This window comes from Muntiacus reevesi, chromosome 11 (genome assembly GCF_963930625.1).
Source record: "Muntiacus reevesi chromosome 11, mMunRee1.1, whole genome shotgun sequence".
Classification (NCBI taxonomy): domain Eukaryota; kingdom Metazoa; phylum Chordata; class Mammalia; order Artiodactyla; family Cervidae; genus Muntiacus; species Muntiacus reevesi.
In genome coordinates, this window is record NC_089259.1 from 32,368,659 (window position 1) to 32,387,806 (window position 19,148).

The window sequence follows — 19,148 nt, forward strand, 5'->3', positions numbered from 1 at the left end:
CTTCACTCACATCCTCCCTTCAGCCAGTTTAAACAAAACGGAGCTTTCACTTTAAAAATTCTTGAAATCTTAAATCACACCCTCAAAATAACTGTATAATTTCAGCCCTACATTTTTGCCTTCTTCCTGCACTTTCTTTTCCCTTCAGGATGAGCATTTTACTAAAATGTTGCAGTAGCCTTATGCCCCGATTTTCCTAAGGTACTTTACATTGGATATTAGCCATTAAGACTGACTTCTGCCGCTTTTGAATCTAGAGTTGAACAGACAGGAGGGGAAAGGTACCGGCAAGAGAGGCACAGTGAGAGCCACGTGGACCCGGGGGCCGGGGGCCGCCCGTGCTGAGCGCGCTGCGGGTGTCCCCTCGTGTCTGCAGTCCCAGGGTGCTCGGGTGGCCTCCTGCTCAAGGTCGCCCCGGGGAGACAGGACTAGGAGAGCTCAGGCCCAGGCGCTCCCCACCCCCTGCGCTGTGTGGACTGCTGGTGTCTCTGACTTCTCCGGAGGACCAGGGCACAGCTGTGTACGTGTCGATGCCGCACCTGCCGGCCACTCTGTCACCACGGTCGGCGGCTGAGTCACCTTGTCCCCGGATGCTCAGACGATGCTCTCGATGCCCCTGGCAGGACGTCCCAGGGATGGAGATGATGGTACCTTTGCCTTCCGCACGGCAGTGGTTTCACAGCAGAGTGAGGCCTCGCTCAGTGAGGACGCGTGTCCGCTCACAGGCAGGCCGCGGTCCTGACCACACACTGGCTGGCAGAACCTCCTCTTCTCGTGTGGAGAACAGGAATGAGGGAGGGAAGCATGTCGGGGAAGCGGATATAGGATGCAGCAGCTCAGGACGAGCACGGCATCAGTAACGGGTGAACGGCAACCAGAGTCACAGCCGTGTGAGCAGAACCCCAGTTCCCCAGAAGGAGCACCTGGGTGCTCCAGGCTGCAGCCTCCCTTTCATAAAAGCACTAGTTTTTCAGAGGGCGTGGACGTGTTTGATGTGTGGGTGTGTTTGTTTGAGGAAGATGTGGAGCTTCAAAAAGCAAAATGTTTTGTAACCCAGAAAGGTACTCAGTAAACGGAATTGTTAAATCCGACGATGAAACTGGGATAAACTAATGAGGAACAGGGCACGTCCGCAGCTCCACTTCCCACGTCCGCTCCCACCTGGCCGGACATGCCAGGCCCGGCCGCCCACAGGCAGGCACGGGGCAGAGCCCAGCTCCGAACGGCACAGGTGCTGCCCAGCCAAGGGGCTGGGGAGGTCTTCAGTTCAAAGGAGGAACGGAGTTTCCCTTGTGGGTAATGTCCTCTTTTTCCGGGACTGACAGTAGGTAGTGGAACCACCTTTAGAGAACAGCGTGGACAGCCCCACATGGAACCCAGGAAAGTTCAGAACAAGATAGACAGAGGAGCCCGGCATCTGAGGCCCAGGAGAGCTGGCCCTCGGGTGAGCTCTGACCTCAGAAAGCTCGCTTCACTCGGCCAGGCCGGCTCGGGCTACAGTTCCCATCAATCTGGCCAAGTTTGGCACATAACCTTATCTCAGCATGAAAAGTGGCTGTGAACTGTTGGGATGGGTGTTTAGACCTGAGGGCAGTTCGCAGTCCGCATGGATGACCTGCAGTTTGGCACATGCCATGAACTATTGAGATGGATATTTAGACCTGAGGGCGGTCCACAGTCTATGTGAGTGACCCGTGGTCTAGCGCATCCCGTGAACTGTTGGGATGGGTGTGCAGGCCCAAGGGTGGTTCGCATGGATGACCCGCAGTCTGGGGCGTCCCGTGTTGCTGGAGCCAGGGCCACTGAGTGTGTGGGCCAGTCACAGGCTGTCTCTTGGTGCTTCTGGTCCCTTCTTGTTTAAGTTGTGGTAAAGTGTGTGTGACACAAAATGTCTCGTTTTAACCGCTGTGAATGTGCAGTGCAGTGCCCTCAGCCCTGTGTGAGGCGTGCCATCGCCACTTTTCATCTCCAGGACTCCACCATCCCCATGGTCTCTTTGGTGAACCTTGTATCACAACTGCTAAGAGGTATAAAATGGGTTGATTTTAGTTACCGCTTCTGTTTCCTTTCCGTAGATAAAGTTATCTCATCAAAAGCAGATGGAAAAGCCAGAGAATACAAAGCAAGCTGTGATTCGTTAGCTGGATAATCAGCTCAGGATTGCGTCTGATGATAAAACCCTAAGTACTTAATCACAGACAGCATTTTGAAATTCAGCTTGTACAGAAAATAAGCAACCTCGTCCTTCAGCCCTTGAACTTTCACTCTGATGGTGGTTGTTACCAGATACAGGGCCTTTCCCACGTGTTCAGTGCACCTTATTCAATGCTTACAGCAGTCAAGCTGTGGAGACGACCCCTTGCTGGTGTCCTGGGCCCGAGACACACACCTCACTCTCCAGTCGGCCTCCGCTCAGGCTGCTTCTAGCAGGAGTGAATCTCGGAAGTCCAGTCTGGGCTGAAGGCCCCAAACCGGGTGGTTGACCAGGGTTACTCACCAGCCCCGGCTCTAACCACCGGTGCGCTCTTTAGGGGCACTTTCAGGATGCAGTCTTGTTCAGGAAAGGAGGAATTTATCTTTCTGCTGTATTCCTCCTCACTAAACCTTCCAAGGGAGACTTTGGGACAGTCAGCAGAGAGAACAGCTGGAAATTTGAGATTGTAAGATGCTGGGCTGAGCCAGGGAATGTTCCCTTTGGCCTGAAAGCCCAGCGTGCCTGGCGCCGGCCCCCACGGCAGCTCCCCTGGGGTGTTTAGAGCTGGGCTATGGTCCCTAAACAGATGATGCCTGTGGGCCTTAACTCTTATAGAACCCTGGCTGACATACCTTCATTTGAACCAAGTACCGGCACTGTGCCTGAAATGTAGGAGCGTGCTTGGCTTCTGTCTCTGATTTAGAAAGAACTGAGGGGTGACCCACCCCAGCCGCCTCAGGTGTTGAAGGTCTGGCTTTGCAGGTGTGGGGGCCACATCCACCCCTCTCCTGGGCTCCTGGGCACACGTGCAGCCCATGAGCGCCCGTCACACTGCAAGGCCCATAGACAGAAGGGCAGGTCCTTCCAGTTCCACCAGGAAAGAAGCAATTTCAGGAGGAACCACGCACTCTGGAGAGAGCATCCCCCGCTTCTCGCCCTGCCCCCAGCACACCCCCCACCACAGCAGGTGGGTCTGGGGACAGAGACGGACTCTCCCCTGTCTCAGGCCAAGACAACTCTCACTGCCCGCCAGTGACATTAGAGAAGAGATCTGATAGTAAAGCTTGACTGTATGGCACCTGTTTCCGGTATCTGTGGGAAGATATGGTCATTTAAATGAGAAAAGAAAAAGCAGAAAGCACTTAGTTTTACTCCCAACCCTGGGTCTAGGAAGTTGGTCCTCAAACAAAAATATCAGTGTCCCCCGGGTATCATTAAATTCTCTTTAATAACTTGTGAACTAGTCTCTTTATCAGGTGGGAATCTTCTTGAAAGAAACCACCAACTCAGGCTGACCAAGCAAAAAGGAATTTGGGGGAACAGTACAGAGGCGGCCGCAGAGTCAAGGGGAGAAGCAAAAGCCAGCTGAGGATGCAGCTTCCAGGCTCCGTGTCGGGGCAGACGAGTTGCTCAGGCGCCTATACCAGGCTCACTGCCCTGGTGTCCCAGGCCTCCCATCATCGTGACCGGCAGTGGGTCCCCGGGGGGCACAGGGCTGGCACCAAGCTGGGTGTGGGAAGGCAGGAACCCCGTACCTGGGGGGCCCCGCTGCCCCCCAGACGCCCCAGTGTGGCGGCCAGGATGGCGTCCCCTGCGGGCACACACACAACCCGCAGCTGGCAGCCCCCAAGCGGCAGGCTATGGCACTGCACACAGCCCAGCTCCCAGCTCAGGTGGGGTCCCCAGAGCCTGCCCCGGAACCCCTGGAGACCCTAGTTCACTGCCATCAGGCCTGGAACAGCCACCCGGTCCTCCAAGGTCATGAACACACTGGTTTAGCAGAGCAGTCGAGACAGAAATGTTCGGGCTTGCCCTAGGTTTTATCAGCCCATTCGCCCCTCGGGGAAAAGGAGGAGGAAAATAAATTAACTCGTCATCGTAACTGCTTTACGGGCTGTTCCCTGTGGGCCCGCGGAGGACGGGCAGGTGGCACTCTGCTTCCCTGAGGGTTCCCTGCAGCCAGTCTGTCTTACACCACCACCCACGTGTCCCTCTGAGGGGGAAGTTACCCTCGGTTTTGTTTTATAGTCTCAGCCCCCTGCGCCCCCCGCCCCTGCCCTCCAGAGAATGTGTCAGCTCCACCCCCTCTGGACTTGGCCCTCAGCCGATTCTGGGGGCGCCTATGAAACTGCTCATCCCATCACCAGCCTTTTAAGACTAAGACTTGACACAGAGGACATCTTCACCAGCTTTATTAAAAAAATCCACGAGTTGCTGGAATCTTTACCATCTACATATGTGAATGCTAAATTCAGTTTTTCTTATTTGTGGAACTGCCTGAAAACATTTTGTTTTTGATTCCCTGTGTAGAAGTCGTTAGTTCATGTTGACACTTGCAAACACTTAGATCCAATTAAAGCGAGGACTCTGCAGCCGTGTGGCAGGAGAATTCCCGCCCTGGTAACTAGTTCATCCTCTCTGAACCTTTGTCTTCACCTGTCGCAGCACACACATGACAGTCCAACCACTCCTCTCGGGTCAGGTTTTATTTAAAACTCCCCCGAGAGTGTGTGCGTTTCTCCGCTTACCCCAAGGCGGCCGTCCTCTGAGACGCAGAAGTGGCTGCAGGTGACCCTGGAGAGGGTGTGGCCCCGAGGTGGTGGGTTCTGTGTTCGTGGACAACTGGTGGAGGTGACGGGAACACTTCAAGGGACCAGCGGCCACACTTCACTGCACAGGTCGGCCCCACCTTCTGACAGTTCTAACCATTTAATTACAAGCTAGAGGTCATTTGCAATTTGTAATTACAGGATGTTTCACATGTTACAAGGAAGGGAATGGTGAGACAGGATAACAATCTGATCAAAAGCCATATTTCAGTGTTTGCCCCACAACTCTTCTCTGCATTAAGAACCCTGGCCCATAGGAAATGCACAAATGGGGTTTACTGCTCTGCTTACGTGAGAGCCTGCGCCTCCAAGACGCGGAGTGGAAGGCACTGCCTGGCCATCGTCTGAGTCATCATGTCCCATCACTAGAGACACGGGAGGACTGGGGGGCCTTTCTCGTCCCTAGGAACTATTTTACTGTAAAAAGAAAGTTGCTTTGAACTTTAGTTTTGCAATTAAAGACACAGCAATGAAATTCTCCTCCAATAGCCAGTCCTTACTCCTCAGATGGTCCCTGTGATGGAGATGTGAGGACCTGGATTTGAACGAGGATGAAAATATTTGGGGCTGTGGCGGGACCATGACGGCATCCGTATTGTTCCTAAGCACATGGGGTCTAGTGAGGGACTGACAGGGACGTGTTGGCTCTGCTGCTTTATGACCACCGTACAAGCCAGGCCTTGGCCAGTCCCTGTGGCCATGTTCCCCAGTGGGGAACGACCGTGTCTGTGGGTCCAGCCCTAGGCCTGCCCGAAGCTTTCTACGTTCCACTGCAGATGGTGGCCTGGTGGGAGCACCCCCGGCCCCCAAACCTGACGCGTGGTTCCTTGCACTCCTGGTCAAGTGGGCTCCAAGGGTACAGTAACATCTCCAAAACATATTTGGGTCTAAATCTCTAAGCTAAGTGTTGGTGAGATAGTATAAAAAAGGCAATAAAACAAGAAACAGCTCAGAGCCCAGGCACCGCCTGGACACTCTGAAACGTCCTTGTTCCCAGCTCGCAGCTCACGAAGCCGAGCATCCCCGACCATGTGGACATGCTGTTCGTCTGTCGCTCTGTGCTGTCCCCAAGCGAGCTGGCTGACCATCTGTCTCTGTTGGCAGGTATGCTTCAGAAGTGTCCTTCTATTGACGACTTTGTAAACACCCTCGTTTCCGACCTGGACCTAGACTTTGAGACCTTCCTCATGGATTCTACGTGAGGGAGACACTTGAGTCCTTTAGATCAGGGTCATGGTGATGCTGATTCTGTTGTAAGTGTTGCAGCTACGAACACTTGTTTCTGAGTTCCATTTTCACTTCTGTGATAACTTGTGAAAAGCCTCAAGCCCGTGGATCTTGGAATAAATGGTGTTTTTTTAAATTATGCTGGCTTTTAGCCTGTTTGGCAGATTCTGCGTGACTTCTTAAGACGACTGTACAGGTGGCTCAGAGTGGAGCGGTCAGTTACGGCAGCGGAGAAGCCGCGTGCGGTCTCCACAGAGCGTGTGAGGGCTGCCCTGGCTCCTCCCGCAAGGTCAGGGATGGACCACACAGGCGCACCTCTGACATGACGACGAATACACGGAACTGCAGCACAACGAGGGAGTCGTGTGTCAAGTTCAGCCTCCGATGAACCTGGAACCGAGATGCAGATGCTGCCTCTGTCCTAAATATCACTGCATACCGTATCGCCATGTGTTAATTACAGGAAGGATTTTTTTTAGGTCAAGGTGAGTTTATTGTCCAAACAGCATAATCTAATTGCATCCAGAACCATTTTCAAGTCCACCTAATTTAAGCTAGTCAGAAAAAAACAGGTTATTCTTTTTTTAAAAATGACTTCACACTGAAAAGGTAGGCCCTCTGAAAAGGCAGCTTGGCCGTACCACATCACCATCGTAGGCAGGACGGCACTGTCTCTTGAGCTTCCTACTAACCTTCTGTGTGTGCTGACCGTGCCACTTCAGCACGGCTCGCACGCCCAGCACACACCCACACCTTTTACAGAGCACATGGTGAGAGGAATGTGGACTCGCTGTGGCATCACACTCGTTTTAAAGCAAAGAAATTATAATAAAAGAAAGTCCAAGACGAGAAGCTAAGAGAGCACGTGAGCGGAATTACATGCTACAAGGGTAATGAACATAATGGAAGAAATCCAACTGCCCGGTGGATGCTGGGGATTTCAGTCGGTCAACAGTAAGAAAAGGATTTTAAGAAAACCACGAGGTTTTTTTAAAGGCTAGGCATCTGTCAGAATACACTGGCGTGGTAACCGTTACAGTCAGTGAGGCACGTTCCGCACAGTCGCAAGCAAAGGGAGGAATGTGGCAGCTACAGCCCATGGGGGTATGTTTGCTGATGGCTTCTGGAGACCTAAGCCAAGGAACAGGTCTGACAGCCCAGCCACGTCTAGAAGCAGAGACCCGGGGATGTGGAGCTGGGGTTCCGGCTGAAGGGACTGTAGGACAGTATTGAATGAGTTGTTCCCACCTTCTAAGTCAAGGATTTAATTACAGGCTTTAGTTTAAAATGACACCTGCTAGTGGCCTCTTCCAGCTTCTCACTGAAAGACCATTGATGAAGCAAAAAGGCAAGGTTAAAAATCCCCAAAACTAGGACACATGTCCAACCTTCTCCAGGCTAGAAACAGATGAGCTGTATGGAGAAACGTCAGTGATCCCCCCCCACCATGCAGGTCCACCTGGATGCTGGGGTGGGGGGCTCCTGAGGTGTCACACGGCTACACACCTGATGTCTCACACGGCTAGCACACCTGAGGTCTCACACGGCTACACACCTAGGTGTCACATGGCTAGCACACCTGATGTCTCACGGCTAACCCACCTGAGGTCTCACATGGCTACACACCTGAGGTGTCACATGGCTAACACACCTGAGCTTTCATACGGTAACACACCTGAGGTCTCATGGCTACACACCTAAGGTTTCACGCAGATAACACACCTGAGGTCTCATGGCTACACACCTAAGGTTTCACAGAGCTAACACACCTGAGGTCTCACAGCTACACACGTGAGGTCTCACACGGCTACACACCTGAGGTCTCACGGCTGCATACCTGAGGTGTCACACAGCTAGCACACCTGAGGTCTCACAGCTACACACGTGAGGTCTCACACGGCTACACACCTGAGGTCTCACGGCTGCATACCTGAGGTGTCACACAGCTAGCACACCTGAGGTGTCACATGGCTAGCACACCTGAGCTTTCACCCAACTGACAAACCTGAGGTCTCACATGGCTAACACACCTGAGGTCTCACAGCTACACACGTGAGGTCTCACACGGCTACACACCTGAGGTCTCACACAGCTACACACCTGAGGTCTCACATGGCTAACACACCTGAGGTCTCATGGCTACACACCTAAGGTTTCACAGAGCTAACACACCTGAGGTCTCACAGCTACACACGTGAGGTCTCACATGGCTAACACACCTGAGGTCTCACATGGCTAACACACCTGAGGTCTCACATGGCTAACACACCTGAGGTCTCACGGCTACACACCTGAGGTGTCACATGGCTAGCACACCTGAGCTTTCACACTGCTAATACACCTGAGGTGTCACACGGCTAACACACTGCGCCCCAGCCCAGGAGCAGCACCCTGCAAACCACCTGTGGCCCTTCTGCCTTCATCCTCTCCCGGCTCCTCCCCTGTTGAATTTCTCAGTCTGTGAACACGCGGAAACCCCAACGCCCAGAGGATCCTTGGGCAGGAAGGAGGGCAGCCCTGCAGCCGTGCCCCTGCCCCCCCTCCCGTGGGAGCTGAGGGGTGATGCGGGCCATGGGCAGAGCTGGGTACCCCCCTCCCTGCCCATGGTCTCTGAGCTGGGGAAGGGACATACTTGCCTGACACAAACGCCGGCTCTCGTCTGGGAAACAGACCTGGAGACGCTGGCGCCAACCTGCTCTCAGTTACAGGTAAGTTTGAAGAGGAGCTTCGGCAGCTCCAGGTGTTCCCGGCACCGAGGCCCTGGGCCTTTCTCCTCCCTTTTCAGTGGAGGGTGAGCAAGCAGCACAGGAAATCGCAGGAAGCCTCGGAGAAAGGAAGGGAAGGTCACCAGAAAGATGCCGAAGAGCCCAACTTGGAACGTTGTTTGGTTTTTAAACTTTTTATTTTGTGTTGAGGTCTAGCTAGCCAACAATGTTGTGGTAGTTTCAGGTGATCAGCGAAGGGACCCAGCCACACTTACACATGTATCTGTTCTCCCCCAGACTCCGCTGCCATCCAGGCTGCCGTGTGACATTGAGCAGAGGTCCCTGTTGCTCTAGAGTAGGTCCTTGTTGGTTACTCATTTTAAATATAGCAGTGCTGGACATTGTTTTTAAAGGAACTAAGGCACACTGCAGAAAACATCTCAGCTACTCTTAGACTTGAGAAAGCACGGTATTTATGAAGCTGAAAGCCATCAAGAAAGAACAAGCAGAAATTTAAAAATAAGAGAAGCTAAATAAAGAAGAAAAAAGAAAAGCAGAGAAACAGATTATGGTGCAGTGAGTGATTTCAAGCATTATCAGAGCAGACAGGAGCAGAACTGCCTAGGAGAGATGAAGAGCGCTCTGAGTGTGGGCTAAGTGCAGACAGGCTGTGAGAGCCGGGAGCCAGGGAGCAGCCAGGGTTCCGGGTGGAGCCAGGACGGCTGGGACAGAAGCAATCACCGAGCCCCAGGTCTCGTGTCCTCCTGTGTTCCCAGAACTCAGGACAGTAACCAGCACATCGCGGGAGCTCTGCTGAAGACATGCCCTTCAGTGAATTTAAGGAAACTTCTAAGATTAAAAATAAAAGAATGTGTAATTTAAGAGGGAATCCTTTCTGGCCACCCAACAATGTAATGTGCTAAATGCCACTGAACTATGCAATCAGAAATGGCTTAAACAGTAAAATTTTTGTTGTGTATGTTTTGTCACAATTTTTTAAAGCTAAATAAATGCAAACAGAGAGAGAAGCGAATCCTGCATTCCAGATCAAAGCAAAACAGTGGAGAGAGGCCCCAACGAGACAAAATCTGCCTTTTCTTTTGAGAACTTAAATATAATTGAGATTATAAGCCAACTGACCTCCAGTGGGACATTTCCCAGGAGTTATTAGTGTTCCACAAACTTGGAAGGGTTCTCTGTTCTATACATTTGGGAAATAGAAGTGAGCTGTGAGTTTCACCGTCTCAGCGGCAGGCCTGCACCCACAACACGCTTCCTGAATGTGTATGATGACAGCACTCACCTTTGTTGGAGGACCTGCCAGTGATATTCTTCAGAACACTAGGGACTAGGTGCTAAAAAGTATCCATCGAGAAACAATGGGCTTACACATAAAGGAATAAAACTCACCTTGTTCCTAGAAGTCAATGGTTCATCACTGTGAAAAGCTGAAGGACAGTGAAAAGTTTTGAGAGGCAAAGGCTAAGATGCGGAATGGCATTCTCAGATACACACAGGCTCTGGAAACTTTCCAGCTTTGTACTTTTTCTTTAAAAATCACTAGAAGAATAAGTAATTTAGATCAAGAGTCAAAGCAGAGGAAACCCCAAGGAGCTCCTGAGAATGCCAGGGGTCACTGCCTCTCTTCTCTACAACAGCTGGATAGAGCATAATAGAAAATTATTTTATTATGAATGCTTTTCCTTGTGATGGGAATAAACCCATAACACAGCAGTTTCTCTGGGAAAAATTCTGTCCTGTACTTAGGGCTTACCACCAGCTTCCAAAAATCCAATTTAAACTACTTATGAAAATGTAAACAGGAAAAAAAATAATCCAGAGAAAGAACTGAAGGATAATGATAATAATAATAATAATACTGTAGTTGTCTTTAATATTGAGATTTTGGCCTTTTATTTTCCTTCTATTTCCAAATTAAAAAAAAAAAATAGGCAATGTGCTAATTTAAAAGTAATTTAAAATTTACAAAAAGTTTAATCATGACATAGCCAAACATAAATGCATGTTTCCAGTTCTGAAGAAATATTAATACCTGGGTGATGTAAGCAAGTTCAGAAAATGTCTCTGAGACATTCACGCACAATCTGTGTGGGCAGAAATTGCACAGATACCCAGGCTTCAGGCTGATTTCCTCGCAGCGGCTGAGATAAGCATGAACAGCAGTGCCTGACTTTCGTTTTCAGTTCATGAAGAACTTTATCACATGGTCATCCTGCCTGTGGCCCGCTGCCCAAGAGGTCACAGGGCAGGTGGTATTGGGACACTGTTGTGACTGTGAGGCAGGCAGGCCGGCCACGTGTCAGCAGCTGGGCTGGTCACGCTGATATGGGACTCCTGACCTGCGCCTGTCCGCTGCACCCAGGTCTTCAGAGAGGATGCAGTCTCCTGCAGGCACCCAGGTGCACGTTCGGACAGAGCGCTGGGTGCTCACACGACCCACCGGGTCATACGACCTGAGGGTGCTTGTGGTCTTCCTGCCTGAAGAAGCCCATGCCCGTGGATGGACCACAGATGTGACACATCATAGCATCAGACCAGGAGGGACGAGGTGGGGGGATGGAGAGAAGAGGCCACCTGCAAAATTCACCCACAGAACTTGCTGTCCACGAGTGGGGGTGGGTGGCACCTACGAGCTCATCTCAATTGTGACTCGACTTTAGAAAACCGTGTGGGAAGCAATGCCAGAACAAGCCTGTGGGGGCACTGGGACTGTCCTTTGGGTTCATAAACAGCTTAACCCACGCCTTTTGAATAAGACTGTCAGCAGCGATGAGCTGCCCTCCAGGCCTGTCACTGCGTCGCACCTGCGCAGACCAGCAGGTGCTGGGTGCCCTTCTACCCTCCAGACACCCTGCGGCCAGGGTGACTGCCCTCCATAGGCAGCTCACCTGTTCATTATTTCCTCCAACTTTCATGATGCCTTGGGTGAATGCTTAGCCTATTAATTGTCAGCCTATCTTCTTTTCTAAGATATGCATTGAAGTCTATCAACTTTCTCCTCCTGAGGGACCCTGGACTTCTTATCAACCTTCCTAGGAACTGACTCTCTCATTTTCATTGCACTGTGGTCAGAGTCTGTATTCTGTACTATTTGTCTTCTGCAGTTTACTGACACCCACTTTATAGCCCTATGTACGGTCACTGCTGTGTGTTTTATAGTTGTTAGATGCAAGATGCATTTTCTTTATGTATTATCTGCTTAAGCTGCTGTAATACATCTGAAAGATGTACTAAAACCCTCTTGCCATAACTGTGGATTTACCTATCTATCACCATAATTTGGTCAATTTTTGCTTTTAGGTTTGAGGCCTCACTGCTAATTACAAACAAATTTAGGAATGTTTTATCTTCCTGGTAAATTTTTTAATCATTATGATATGATTCTCTTTATCTCTAGTTATACTTTTTAGCTGAAAACCTATTTTGCCTAATTTATTATAACTATATGTATTTTCTTTTGTTTAAATTTGCATGATGTATTTTCTGTTTCTTCACTATGTCATTATATGTTTGGTGTGGTGTGTCTTTACATGCTATAGAGCATTTACAATTTAGAGCATGTCTTTGCAATCGTAGAGCATGTCTATGCATGCTCCTATATTGCTTCCTGTTCTGATATTCTGTGTCTTCTAACTGGATCACTTAGTTCATTTATGTTTCATGTAAAGCACTAGAGATTTTCTGGGCAACTCAGAACACTCAAAAAGTGGGCTGAAATCCTACAAGAACTACTTTCTAGTTCTCCTTACTCCTATCAGCAACTGGTCCTAAAGCAGGGGAGATACCCATGTGTCTGGCTGACCCTCACTCCCTGGAATGGCCCTGCGGGGCTGTCAGAAGTGCGATGTGGTCTCAACACTGTCTTTTCCACACAAACATTTCCAGAACAAAAACACCCTGAGTGCCCAAGCACTCCTACTCTCCCCCTGATCTCAACCAGGTTCCTGTTACACAGTTAGCCCATGTGCCTGGTCCACGATGACAGCAACCTGGAATCCGGCCCTTCGGAGACCTAAACACACAATCACCACACGACCCAGCCACTCCACTCCTAATTTCATACCCGAAGTTACTGAAAGCACCAAGGCTCACAGCAGCATTACTCACAACAGCCGGAAGGTGGGAATGACCTGACTGCCCACCAGCAGGTGAACAGGTTCACAATACATGATATATCCGTGTCATGGAACATCATTTCACTGTAAGAAGGAATGAAGTGCTGATCCCTGCTACAACATGGATGAAACTCAAAAGGTCACGCTCAGTAAAAGAAGCCAGACGCAAGAGGACAAATACTGGATGATTTTGTCACTAGGACTCCCCTGGTGACTCTGGTAAAGAGTCCACTTGCCAACACAGGGGACAGGGGTTTGATCCCTGGCCTCAGGAGATCTCACATGGCATGGAGCAACTGAGCCTGTGCTCCACAATAAGAGAAGCCACTGCAATGAGAAGCCCACGCACCACAATTAGAGAAAAGCCTGTGCAGTGATGAAGACCCAGCACCACCAAAAATAATATATAAAAATGTTTAGAGAATCCATAATTATACTTTATCAGTATTTATCTCCTCACTACACTGTGAATGGACCGAGGCCAGATCCATACCCTTTCATGTTCATTCAGGGAATAACAGAGTGTCTGGTATGGCAGCCCATCTGGCTGCATCGTCACCAAGGCTCCAATGACGATTAGCGGATTCTTGCTAAATGGTCTTCTGCCTTAACAGATTCTTCCTAACAGAACAGTTTTCTTCCTGAAACTGGTAGATATTTTTACTTCCTTTCCTTACTCTGTGGGTGACAGGCTCCAAAACATAATGTTTGATTGGAAGTGTGACTGTTTCTGCATATGATGAAACAGCTCCATTTTGTTATGAAATTATAACTTCCTGAAAGTACCTAGTACACACTAATGCTCCTAATTCTTATTTCTCTCCCCCTTTCAAGGCACATAAGCACTTTTTATTTAGTTTTAACACCTTCGGAAATAGATGAAATGTAACATAAAGTTAGAATGAAGATGGGTTTTCTCTTGCTATGCAAACTATCAATTTATCTTCTTCCTACAAGATTTTTAGAAACATGAACACTTTGTTGACTCTCTTGATTGCAAACGACAGGATGCAGAGTAGCCTGAGTAAAGTGGATGATTTCTTACAAAAATACTGCTAGAATGTCTCACAGCCACCCAAGGACAGTCAGCAGGAGTTAGGATGCTTTGGTTGCAAGTAAGATAGTTCTACAATCAGCCACAAGGGAAAGCACTGTCATGCCACATGATTATGGGTGACCCAGGGAAAAGAACCCTAAAAAGTTTCATGTACTAAGGAATTGGCCACTACAGCACTCACCGTGGAAGGGCTACTGGCGGGACATCCAGAGCTGCACCTGCTCACTCTCCTTATGGAAGGGTCCGGGGCCCCAGCTCTTAAAAGAAGGGCTGTTTCTAGAAGTCGGCATTTCTCTTTCCTAGTTGACTGATACATTCCCAAGTATCATATATCAAAAGGGCCTGGAAAGAGAATCAAAAACTCCAAGTTAGGAAACTGAGTCAGTCCAGCCTCTCTAAGGAGAAGATGCTGAGATGAGGAGATCACTGGGGGAAATGCCTGAAGGAGACACAGGAGGTAGCAGAGGTGGCAGGTAGCCACCAACGTGGGTCTGACACCTGTGAAAGGAGGGCGTGGAGGAGGAATCTCAGGCAGGAGGAGTCTCGACTCAGCCCAGGCCAGTGTGGAGTCCCCAGGTTAGATCTTCCAGCAGAGGGGTCTGCATCCCTCAGAAATTACCCAGCATCCATGGGGAAATGGACTCCAACCAACCAAAACCAGCTTGAGAAAGACCAAGGTGGAGAACTCACACTTCCCAGTGTCAAAGCTTACCACAAAGTTACAGTAATCGAGACAGTACAGTTTTGGCATTTGTTGCTGTGTAGTGGTCGTGTCTGACTCTTTGCGACCCCGTGGACTGTAGCCCACCAGGCTCCTCTGTCCATGGGAGTCTCCAGGCAAGAATACTGGAGCAGGTTGCTATTTCCTTCTCCAGGGGATCTTCCCAACTCAGGGATGGAACCTATGTCTCCTGCATAGAGAGGCAGATTTTTTACCATTGAGCCAACAGGGACAGACACATAGACTGACAGAACAAATAAAGAGTCCAGAAATAATGTTTTGCATTTATGGCCAACTGACTTTTGACAGGGTACTAAAACAATTCAACAGAGAAAAGAATACTCTTCAAAAAATCAGAACAGCTGGATATCCACATACAAAAGAATGAAATTATACCTCTACTTCACATCATATACAAAAATGTACTCAAAATGGAAGATGGTCCTAAATGTAAGAGCTAAAACTAGAAACAGCTATAAATTTTTATGACTTTGGGTTAGACAGTGGTTTCTTAGATATGACACCAAAAGCATAAGAGACAAAATAAAAAATAGATAAATTAGGCTGCATCAGAATTTTACTTTTCAATTTTGCTATAGATTAAACCAACAAGAAAATGAAAAGACAATCCACAGAATGGGAGAAAATTGTTGCAAATCCTATTTTTAATAAAGGACTTATAGGCAGATATAGGAAGAACTCTTGTGAATCAGTAATAAAAAGATAACCCAATTAAAAATGGCAAAGGATCTGAATAGGCATCTCCCCAAAGGATATATACAATTAGCCATAAAAACAGGTATACAAATAAGCACTGAAAAATGCTCAAAATCATTAACCACCAGGAAAATGCAAATCAAAACTAAAATAACATGACACTTTCACATCCACTAGGATGGCTAGAATAAAACAGACAGGTGGTAACAAGTGTTCATGAGAAACTGGAAACCTATATCACAAATAGAAAATAGTAAAGCTGCTTTGGAAAACAGTTTGGTAGTTACTCAAAAAGCTAATCATGGAGTTATTATATGACTCAGAAATTCCACCCTAGGTATATACCCAGGAAAATGAAATATGAATATATTTAGCATATCAAATATATTTGACACTTATATGAATATAACCCATTTACATATACATATGTGAAATATGTCCACTCAAAAATTTTCACATGAATGTTCAAAGAAAATGTATTCATAACAGCCAAAAATATAACCAACCCACTGTTCATCAACTGATAAGCAGTTTATCGATACAGTGGAATATTATTCAGCAGTAAAAACAAAATACTGCAACATAGTTGAGCCTCAAAAACATCATACTAAGTGAAAGGCCACAAACTGTGATTCCAATCCTGTTAAATGTCCAGAATAATCAATTCTATAGATACAGAGACTAGTTTAGTGCCTGCCTAGGCTGGGTGTCAGAGAAGGCAATGGCAACCCACTCCAGTACTCTTGCCTGGAAAATCCCATGGGTGGAGGAGCCTGGTAGGCTGCAGTCCATGGGATCGCTGAGTCGGACATGACTGAGATACTTCACTTTCACTTTTCACTTTCCTGCATTGGAGAAGAAAATGGCAACCCACTCCAGTGTTCTTGCCTGGAGAATCCCAGGGACGGGGAGACTGGTGGGCTGTCGTCTATGGGGTCGTTCAGAGTCAAACACGACCGAAGTGACTTAGCAGCAGCAGCAGCAGGGCTGGGTGTGGAGGAAGTGGAGAGTGAGTGCTGAAAGGTATGGGGTTTCTTTTGGGAAAGATGAGAATGTTCTAGAATTAGTGGTGATGTTTGCATGAGTCTGTGAATACCCTAAAAAGCACTGAATTATACACACAAAATGAGTGTGCATATGTGAATTTTACCTCAAAGTGTTCAAAATGAAAAAGGAAATGTGAAAAAGAAGAAATGGTCCATGCTCAGTCATGGACTGGACGAACCCAAGGGAAGCATAGTCCCATTGCACAGCGGTGGGCCTCCAGGCTTAGTTGGAACCAAGTCCTCTGCCAAATTTATGCTTAACCTCTGTATCCTAAACTTTATTCCCTTTCTTGTTCTGCACCTGTTCCCCTTCAAGAATGAGGAGTATCAAAGAGGCGGGGGGACTGTAGTGGAGGAGGACACTATGGTCCTTCCTTTGTCAGACCCCTCTCCCCCATGTCCTCCAACTGCCTCTCGTTTGTAGAAAAACTTTAGCCTCATAGGTCCTCACCGAGTTCCAAAGAGCAAATCTAACCAGAGAAGTAAGAAAATGCAGAAACAAAGGCAAATAGTCAAGCAATCCAAAACAGTAACTGTTAAGCCATTAAACAACGTCAGACCTTTAGTTCCTCCTTAGGCGCTGTAGATAACAGTCTGAACCATCTTTGAGCTGTTTTGCAGATACTAAAACCCCCATCAGGTGTAAGAAGTTAACTGCTGACTGACCACAAGTAAGTTGACCCCAAACACGTTGGAACCAGGTTGATGATGTTAACTCCTCATTATCTCACCACCAACCAATCAGAAGAATGTGCAGGAGCTTTACCACTGGTTCCTCATGCCCCAACCCTCTCCCTCACACCCCAACCCTGTCTTCAAAAGCCTTCCCTTGCTTGGCCTTGCAGTAAAGGCTGCCCTGTCCTTCATCACAACCAGGAGTCACAGGGAGGTTTTACCTACACCCCCCCCCCCCAGAGGAGGGGACCCATGTGAGGTTCAGTAACAGCATCAGGGGCTACGAGCCAACTGAAACCCCACTGCAGATTCCCTCAAGGACAACAACTGCACATTTCCACAGCATTCCCCACCGCCACCACCCCAAGCCCCGAAACCAAGAACCATCACCTGGGATCAGCACAAACTGATGCTCACAGGAAGAGCTGTTCCCCTGCAATTTCACGAAACTCATTTGGTACAGCTCCACCCAGGGCCCTGGGATGAGTCAGGCCCTGGGATGAGCGGGGCTGGGGGAAAAGCCCACCTGCTGGGCTCCCCTCCTTCTAAGCCTTTCCTTCCCCCTTTCAGGTTTTACTTCTCCCAACATTACAATCACTGCTAGCTCTAAGTGAAAGTGGCTTTTCACACATACACACTGGTTTATCCCATCCTCACATCCAGCACTTGATAACTACTGTCACTAACAAAGGATTTATTAACTATGCCAAAGCCTTTGACTGTGTGGATCAAAAAAACTGGAAAATTCTTAAAGAGATGGGAATACCAGACCACCTGACCTGCCTCCTGAGAAGTCTGTATGCCGGTCAAGAAGCAACAATTAGAACTGGACATGGAACAACAGGCTGGTTCCAAATCAGGAAAGGATTAAGTCAAGGTTGTATACTGTCACCCTGCTTATTTAACTTATATGTAGAGTACATCATGAGAAATGTGGGGCTGGATGAAGCACAAGTTGGAATCAAGATTGCCAGGAGAAATATCAATAACTTCAGATATGTAGATGAGACCACCCTTATGGCAGAAAGTGAAGAAGAACTAAAGAGCCTCTTGAAAAAAGTGAAGGAAGAAAGTGAAAAAGTTGGCTTAAAAGTCAACATTCAAAAAACTAAGATCATGACATCTGGCTCCATCATTTCATGGCAAATAGATGGGGAAATAGTGGAAACGGTGACAGACTTTATTTTTTGGGCTCCAAAATCACTGCAGATGGTGATTGCAGCCATGAAATTAAAAGATGCTTACTCCTTGGAAGAAAAGTTATGACCAACCTAGACAGCATATTGAAAAGCAGAGACATTACTTTGCCAACAAAGGCCCGTCTAGTCTAGGCTATGGTTTCTCCAGTAGTCATGTACAGATGTGAAAGTTGGACCATAAAGAAAGCTGAGTGCCAAAGAATTGATGCTTTTGAACTGTGGTTTTGGAGAAGACTCTTGAGAGTCCCTTGGGCTGCAACAAGATCCAACCAGTCCATCCTAAAGGAGATCAGTCCTGAATATTCATTGAAAGGACTGATACTGAAGCTGAAACTCCAATACTTTGGCCATCTGATGCAAAGAACTGACTCATTTGAAAAGACCCTGATGCTGGGAAAGATTGAAGGCGGGATGAGAAGGGGATGACAGAGGATGAGATGACTGGATGGCATCATCAACTCAATGGATGTGAGTTTGAGGAAGTTCCAGAAGTTGGTGATGGACAGGGAAGCCTGGTGTGCTACAGTCCATGGGGTCCAAAGAGTTGGACATGACTGAATGACTGAAATGAACTGAACTGATTGAACCACCTTGATATTTGAGTTACAGACTACTGGACTTCCCTGATGGTACAGTGGATGGGAATCGCTTGCCAATGCAGGGGACACAAGTTCAACCCTGGTAGCCCATGCACCACAACTACTGAGCCCAAACCCTAGAGCCGGAACTACTGAAGCCCAAGGACCTAAAATCTGTTCTCAACAAGAGAAGCCACCACCATGAGACACCTACACACAGTAACTAGAGAGTAGCCTCCACTTGCTGCAAATGGAAAAAGTCCAAGTGCAGCTACAAAGACCCA

At 48.3% G+C, this 19,148-nt stretch overlaps 1 protein-coding gene across 2 annotated transcripts in view; it reads left to right on the forward strand.

Annotated features, from left to right (window-relative positions):
- MIPEP (mitochondrial intermediate peptidase) overlaps positions 1-6,163 on the forward strand; it is an 80,482-nt gene extending 74,319 nt beyond the window's left edge. For both annotated transcript variants that reach the window (XM_065901636.1, XM_065901635.1), the window contains exon 19: positions 5,908-6,163. In XM_065901636.1, coding sequence (XP_065757708.1) covers positions 5,908-6,005 — 98 coding nt within the window. In that variant the 3' untranslated portion in view covers positions 6,006-6,163. The remainder of the gene's footprint in view (positions 1-5,907) is intronic.
- Positions 6,164-19,148: the final 12,985 nt, after the last annotated feature.